General features: G+C 35.2%; 1 protein-coding gene across 1 annotated transcript in view; it reads right to left on the bottom strand.

Moving 5' to 3' along the window:
• Positions 1-4,825, bottom strand: part of LOC113756034 — a 5,810-nt gene extending 985 nt beyond the window's left edge. Inside the window, exons 1-8 of the mRNA XM_027299854.1 lie at positions 4,648-4,825; positions 3,978-4,215; positions 3,398-3,632; positions 2,988-3,157; positions 1,686-1,828; positions 1,343-1,520; positions 600-1,179; positions 174-286 (exon numbers count right to left, since the gene is read on the bottom strand). Coding sequence (XP_027155655.1) covers positions 174-286; positions 600-1,179; positions 1,343-1,520; positions 1,686-1,828; positions 2,988-3,157; positions 3,398-3,632; positions 3,978-4,204 — 1,646 coding nt within the window. The 5' untranslated portion in view covers positions 4,205-4,215; positions 4,648-4,825. The remainder of the gene's footprint in view (positions 1-173; positions 287-599; positions 1,180-1,342; positions 1,521-1,685; positions 1,829-2,987; positions 3,158-3,397; positions 3,633-3,977; positions 4,216-4,647) is intronic.
• Between the last annotated feature and the right edge of the window lie 2,675 nt (positions 4,826-7,500).

Below are 7,500 nucleotides of genomic sequence, written 5' to 3'. Positions count from 1 at the left end.
GCTTATAGGGAACATAGACATGGATAAAATCCCTCAATTTGGTTTTTGCAGCAAGAAGAAAGGCCTTCGACAAAAAGTTTTAAAGAAACCAAGGTGAAAAACAAGCTAAACGCTTCAACCATAGGGAGACTTCACCACTAGGCACCAGGAAATGTGTCTAAAATACTCCTTACCGGCAAATAATATATGCAAAAGCCATACAGAATGCCATTGATTTCAAAGGGTCTTCCCAGTATGCCAAAGACTGAAGCCAATTTGCAAATTCCACAATAGGAAATAGCAACTCCTGCATGGAAGTGTAATACCACATTATAGGTTGAAAAAAAAAAACTCTGCAAACAGAAGAAAAAATAAAAGATAACAGCAACTTCTCAGCTAAATACGCACATATGTCCTAATCATTCCAGTTAGGAAATTCATTTGTGAAACAGGCAAGAACTAGATTCTCCAACAAGGATTTGAGTCATTTTGAGCATGCTTTTCCAAGCAGTTGAGAACACCTTTTATCCCTTTCCTATGCTTGGAAACAACACCTTTTATCCCTTTCCTATGAAATAATAAACAAATTGACACAAGAATGCAACATATATTAGAAATACCATCATGACTGCCAAGTTGGTGTCGATTCCGTCAACTCTAACTCCATCAACAGTAGCTTGTGCTTGTACCACTTTTTTGTAGCTGCTTCTAGATTCCATTACTGCTTTCTCCAATGGAGTGGTTTCACCTACTGCAATTTCACCAACAAGAAGTCCTGCTGGACTAGGAACAGTAGAACCTGTTCCAAACATAAAGTCCAGTGTATTAGCCATGGTCGAAGCTGAAGCAGAGTACATTCCACCTCTAGGACTACCAGAGTTAATTCGATCTAGTTCCCTCATGGTTGACATGTTAGCAAGAGTTTCCAGTATGAGGTCCCGCCCAGGGAGTTGATCGCATATGTTGAACATGAGAAGGGTATCGAAACAAAGAGGGATAGTTGAACTCATTTCTTTCAGGGCTTGTACTCGCAGGATTCCAAATACAGCTTTCAGAAGAGCTTCATCCCGCTGAATTCCAGTGATTTGGAATTTGTGGATAAACCTTTGGACATAGAGAACTTCTCGAATAATGGCAAGCCAGTAATCACGCCGTGTATGTCCCTTAAGCTCAGGAAACTCCATAATAACTGGTTCTGATCTACAATAGAAAATTCAAATGCTTTCAAAAGCGTCCCCAAAAAATAAGAATATTTATAAAAATACGAGAGTGAAAGAAATTCTGTACTCTTTTCCTAAATCAATAAACACATGAAAGCTTCATTCGAAAGGTACATAAAAACATCAAATCTCCACTGCTTTACATGAAAGTTGACTTGTACAACACTGCCTTGTCGAAGAGTCGGGTTCCCAATGGTCCTGTAAGCTCAGGTCTAACAACCTGGTTTAAATCATCAGATAGATCATATACTTTTGCCTTATCATAAGAGACAACACGAAGAGCTTCAAAGTAGAGAGCCTGATCGGTCAGAGTTAATCGACCTGCAATCACAAGTATTTGCCCAGCATACTTAAACAACTTGATCTAGTCACACTGATGCAATAGTTTCCCCATACCCCAAAATATGTCTCATGCTAATAAAATATATTTAATTGATGGACCGCAGGTCTTGAACATTCAAACTATAGCATGGGCTAATGACATACCAGGCCATGCGGAAATTCCCACATGTTCAAGAACTGGTTGCCCTGTCACTGTGCCATCCACGTCCAGGATCTTCTCACCTCTAGCAGATCGTACGGCAGAAAGGAGTGAGGACTCAGATTGGGTTTTTAATTTTCTTACTGCCCTGCAGGCAGAAACCTCTCAGGTATAGGATTTGAAATAGCTTCACCTACCATGGATTTACAATGCCACATAATGGGAGAATAATGGATTGACTAGAAAATTTCCATTTGCATGTATAGAACTTCAAAGCTTTCACCACTACTGGAAGACAGAGTAAATTTTCTGTCCTTTTAAATTTCAACTTGATCAGACTACTACAATCTTTGCTGAAGGCAATAATGATAAAATTGCACCTACCTCACAATTCTGCTCTAATTCTCAGAATGAAAATTGCCTAGAAGTTCATATGTATCCCATTATGCTAAGCAGGCAAGTGGAGGAAAAACAAACTCAGTAAGGTAAGCTATGAAATAATGGTTCAAGTTTGTGGGGCCAATTACAGGCCGACTACAATACCTTCAAGAGAAGAAACTTTTAGGCAATAAAGTATGCTCTGGTAGGCTCTCACAAATAACTTCCAGGAAGGAGTTAATGCACTTTGTAAGTGGCTTTCTAATGACAAATGATGATACAAGAGTGATAGAGACATGTCAGCAGTTGATGTAAGAGTAAAGAAAAAAGAAAGAAACAGAAGAGAGCACCTGATTCATGAAAGCATTATGAAAAATACTCAAATATTAAGTCCAATCTGTATAACAATAACCTAGACATGGATGAGAGGTGCTTGGAACGATATACTTTGTTAAGCTTGTGAGCTTGAATATGACTAGACATACAAAATTTTCAACATTAATCTCCCTGCTAGATATGTAGTTCTCTGCTATAAATTCAACAAAAAATCAATCAGACAAGTTCGATGCTTAGGAAGTACATCATAGAACCATAATGACGATTACACACATATAAGATGGTTTCTGATAACCACAACATACAATCAACTGGTAACCTATTTCTCGACCAATCAATTTTTTGCAACTAAACTAACCCTAATCCCCAGCAAAATAGGCCAAGATAATGTCAGATGAAATTCAAATGCATCACTCTAAAATTTCCACCAATAGAGAGAGATATAGAGAGAGGGAGAGTCAGTGTGTGTGTGTGTGAGAGAGAGAGAGAGAGAGAAAGAGAGAGAGACTCTAGACAACTGATTCAGGTTAAACTTTCATTTCCATCATCATTGTGTTAATGAACATATGATTATCACAAAGGCAGACCAATACCTTGCCAATGCACCTAGGTACTTATCATAGACCGAGAAATGCAGCCTACCACCACTTGAGGCAGTAAGCACTTGAAAAAGCTTATGACTAACAATGACATCGGCAATGATGGGGACTGCAGGAGCAATTCGAGAAAAAGCCTCCAAGGCTACTGATACATCCTCATCCATCTGCAATAGAATTTCTTTTGTGAACAAAAATGACAGGGCCTATGCCTAACGAATTTCACATAAGGACAAAACCTACAATAACACGTAGACCCCTTCTTCTCATTGAACAGACTGTATTTGAGATTCTAGGAATTCATGGATATGTACATACGCTGTAATGATAGAAATAACAAATTATAGAAGGTATCACCCAGTAAATAGTCCTAGAGATACACAAGATAACTTGTACAGTATGCTCACATTAAGAACTGGTTGGCTGCCAGCTGCAGGAATCTCCCATGCAACCATCATATCAAATGTAAGTCGGCGAAATTTTTTGTCTTCCAAATAACCAGCAACTTGAGTGGACAAGGCAAGAGCCCTGAAGCTACTGTACTCCAAAAAGTTACGTGCATACTGAGATGGATGTTTTAAAGCACCAGAAGCCACTTCATCAAAATTTTCTTTGAGCTGCTCCATAGCAACACCAAGGATTCTACATCATTCACATTTGTTGTTTCAAGAAACAGAAATGAGAGTTACTAAGGAGATAGATTAAAGAAGCCATAACGAAAGTCGGTACAAAATTTTATTCTGGACTCAAGTATAGCCAATTTCAAGAAAAAAAATTCACCACACTGTGCGACTAGCAAACTTAGGGGTTCGGTCCCAGGGAAAAATGCAAGAATTTCACTAGCTGTAAGACGATTCTGGCTATAGTGACTTGCTAATTACAAGAATGACATAAAGCACAATTTTGTCTTCCTCGATACACGTAGAAATAGTAAACTTTTGCAGTCAAATTTGAAGCAAGAAAAAGAAACATAAGACTTAAGCTTACTTTGAGCATCTACGGACCACCACATTTGCCACAGGAGAGAGGTCTGGCAACCAATTCTTCCCCGCTGATGGAGACCGTCCCATCTCCTCAATCGCTTCATCATATGCACTCCGGGTTCTTGTTAACCATTTGAAGGAGCCCTCCTTCACCAGACCCTCAAGCATGTTTCGGGTTTTGTTAGCCACAGCCATCCCCAAAACATCCCCTTTGTCAGCATCCAACTGCATTAAAACTAGGCCTGCCCAATCACGGAATCAACATCTCTTATCGTCCCATTTCAGAATGCAACTTAAATAATCCACGTTAACCACTTTCTGAGGAAATTATCCAAGAGAACGAAAAAAAGCCATTTTATCAAAATCCTTCCAGAAACCTCAATAATCGCAAAAACTTCAGCACCAAGCAACCAAGATATTGTTTTTCCAATAAATATGAATCAAGAAAGCTTCCCTAAATCATAACTCCAGCTCGCCACTTACTTTATTAATGATTATACCACATCAAAGCCGCAATTTGTCAAATAAAAACTGTCATGAATTCCCTCAACACATGTTGAACTTTTCATAAGCGTCGGCATAGAAATGAGAACAATTTATAAACAAAATTAGAGTGATCTGCATCAAATTAATCACTAAATAAATTGTAGTAAAGACGATCAAGATGAACTTACCTGAACAAAGAAGTGAAAATGAGAGAACCCTTTCAATATTGCTAGCTTTTCCTGGGAGTTGGACTGGATCAGAAAGAGTTAAGATGTTTTATGATTAACCCAGGTCGGCCGTTTGCGTAAAGTTTCGATCTTGGGCAGCAAAGTTCAGATTCTGTCGTCTTATGAGAGGCTAGGAACTTGGGACTAAATCCGAGTTTTTTTTTTAATATTATTTTTTTGGGTCGGGGAAGTTAGGTGAATCTTTAAGAAAAACGAAAAACGGTCCGAAGAGGGGATAATCGGTGAGAACCGCGGCTACTCGAAGCGGTGCATCCCATGTTACGTCTAGAGGTGTAAAGTCGAGTTAAATTTTGGTTTAATCGAGCCGAACCTTCAGTTAATTTTATGAAACTCAAATTCAACGAACTCAAAATATCAAATTCGAGCTCGAGTTTAAAATATAATAATTATTTTACTTTTAAAAAATAATTATTATTATTATTTTAAAAAATAAAAAATAATTATTTTATTTTTAAAAATGAATAAAATAATAATTTTTTTAATAAATAATAAAATATTAGGAATATATATATATATGTAATTTTACTATTAAAGTAAAAAAATAAAAAATAAAAAAATATATATAATCGAGCTCGCGAGTCCTAACGAGTTTAATGTTTTTGAACCCGAACTCGAACTCGATATTGACCGAACTCGAGTCGAGTTCATATTCAAGCCGCTCGTGAACAACCCTAGTTACGTCTCTACTTGATGCAGTGTGCTAATGTAACGCCCTTGTCTATGCTACACGTTAATGTCAATTTTAATGAAGATAATGGAAAATGTTATCCAAAAAAAAATGCAGGAGATGAAGAGAAATTATTTTGTTTTATGGTTTTAAATTAGATCCACAATCTAAGAAAAAAATAAAATAGCTAGCCCATTATTCTGCCCTCTTTTGTAATTATAAATTATTAGAAGATTATAATTGCAGAAATGGGAGTGAAATAGATTTTAGTTCCTTCAAAAAAAAAAATTAGTTTTTAACAAAATATTCATTAGTCCAAACTCTTGTTAAGATTCAACTATGAAAATTTGGGTTTTGAAAGGCTTTATCGATCTTCTATAAGGTTCAAGTAATCTTGAGGTGTCTGGTTTGATTTTTTAATGCTCCCTCCCCATATTTTTTTTTTTTGGTCAAAATGTCACTAGCTTTAGTATTAATTAATGTTATGCCTCCCCATTTTTTTCTTCACTTTGTAAGTTTTGAAGTTTTCCTCTCTCATGAATAATAATAATAATAATAAGTATCAAGATTAGAGAGTCCTGAAAAAGAGGAAAAAGAAAATGAAAGAGCACATGAGATTTTAGTTTCATTTTTGGTTGCAAAAAATTTTGGATGGTTATCGCTATTTCCACTTATGGCCCAACACATGCCCGGACCAAAGTATAATGCTTATGATTCTAATTGTGATTTTTGAGTTATGAAACCTGGATCAATATCATAGTATTTTTGGATTAAGTTTCGGGTGGTTTACATGATGATCTGTGTTTATCGCTCTCAAAGGCTCAACTAATAAGAAAACAACTTTGCTTTCCTAGTATTTTTTTTTTTTGGTTGATTCTCATTCTCTACCCTAAAAAAAAAAAGAAAAAAAAAAATCAATCTTTCGTTTGCATTGTGGTTCGAGAGCAATGAATTATTATCATATTGTACCATATCTATAATTGGATGATTCGCTCACTAATACAACCAGTATTGAAAAAGGAGCAAAAGTTTGTAAAATTTATAATCGAGTCAAATTGAGTTCTAGTAGCGCGGTTTACTCGAGTAAAGATACCTAAATTTGAGCTTGATCAAATCGAAGGCATATCCCTATATGTACTTGCGTTAATGATAAAAGCCATCAAGAGATTGCAATATTGCTACAAGACCCGGTGGTAAAATGTTCAAAACAAAAGTTAAATAAGAATATTCACAAACTTTCAAACATTAGGGGTGCAAAGTAGAATTAATCCAAAACTATAATATAATTAATAAAAATGCAGATAACCCCTTACATTTTATTATTGGTATTCAAACACCCAACCCAATGGAAATTGAAAGAACGTGCCGGTGCCCTGTGTATACACGATGACTCTCAGCAACCAATGGCCTGCTTCTTCAGCTAACAAGAACTGAAAAGCTGTAAAATCATGAGTTCGTATTTACTGAAAATTGGTTGTATCGTTTCTACTTTCTAGGCTGCTTTTATTTTTGCTCAAATTATATTTTGTTCTTATCAGCCCCTTGCGCCATTATGTAGTAGATCATTATGATCATATCCTTGAATTTTAGATTTTTCTTCTTGTTTTTGCCTTCTCTATCTTCAATTAGGTAGGAATTTTGACTCGTCAAACTAAAATGCTAGGTATTTGATTATTTTTGAGTTTATTAGATTTTGTGCATTACTAAGTTAATAGTTATTGAATTATAAGAAAATAAAAAAGAACTAAAATATGATATATATATATATATAACTAAAATAAATATGATATACATATATATATATATATATATGAAAGAGAAATAGCAATATAAAAAAAAAGTGACACAGAGAGTGTGGCACAAAAAATTGAATTTTCTCTTCCAAATCTATTCTGGTATCTTTGCTAGGCACTTCATTTGGATAGGAAATTATGTGAGATAATTTTTTTTAAAAAAAAAATACTATAGCACTTTTTTGATGTGATATATATAAGGTAAAAATGTGATTGAAAAATATATTTATGATATAAGCAGATATATTTGTGGTAATAATTTGCTATCCAAATATACTCAGAGAAAGTTTACTTTAATTTTAAATTATTTATTTTATTAACGAGGACCAAGTT

This window comes from Coffea eugenioides, unplaced genomic scaffold (genome assembly GCF_003713205.1).
Source record: "Coffea eugenioides isolate CCC68of unplaced genomic scaffold, Ceug_1.0 ScVebR1_1915;HRSCAF=2850, whole genome shotgun sequence".
Lineage (NCBI taxonomy): Eukaryota > Viridiplantae > Streptophyta > Magnoliopsida > Gentianales > Rubiaceae > Coffea > Coffea eugenioides.
This window is presented reverse-complemented; position numbering and strand designations above follow the sequence as displayed.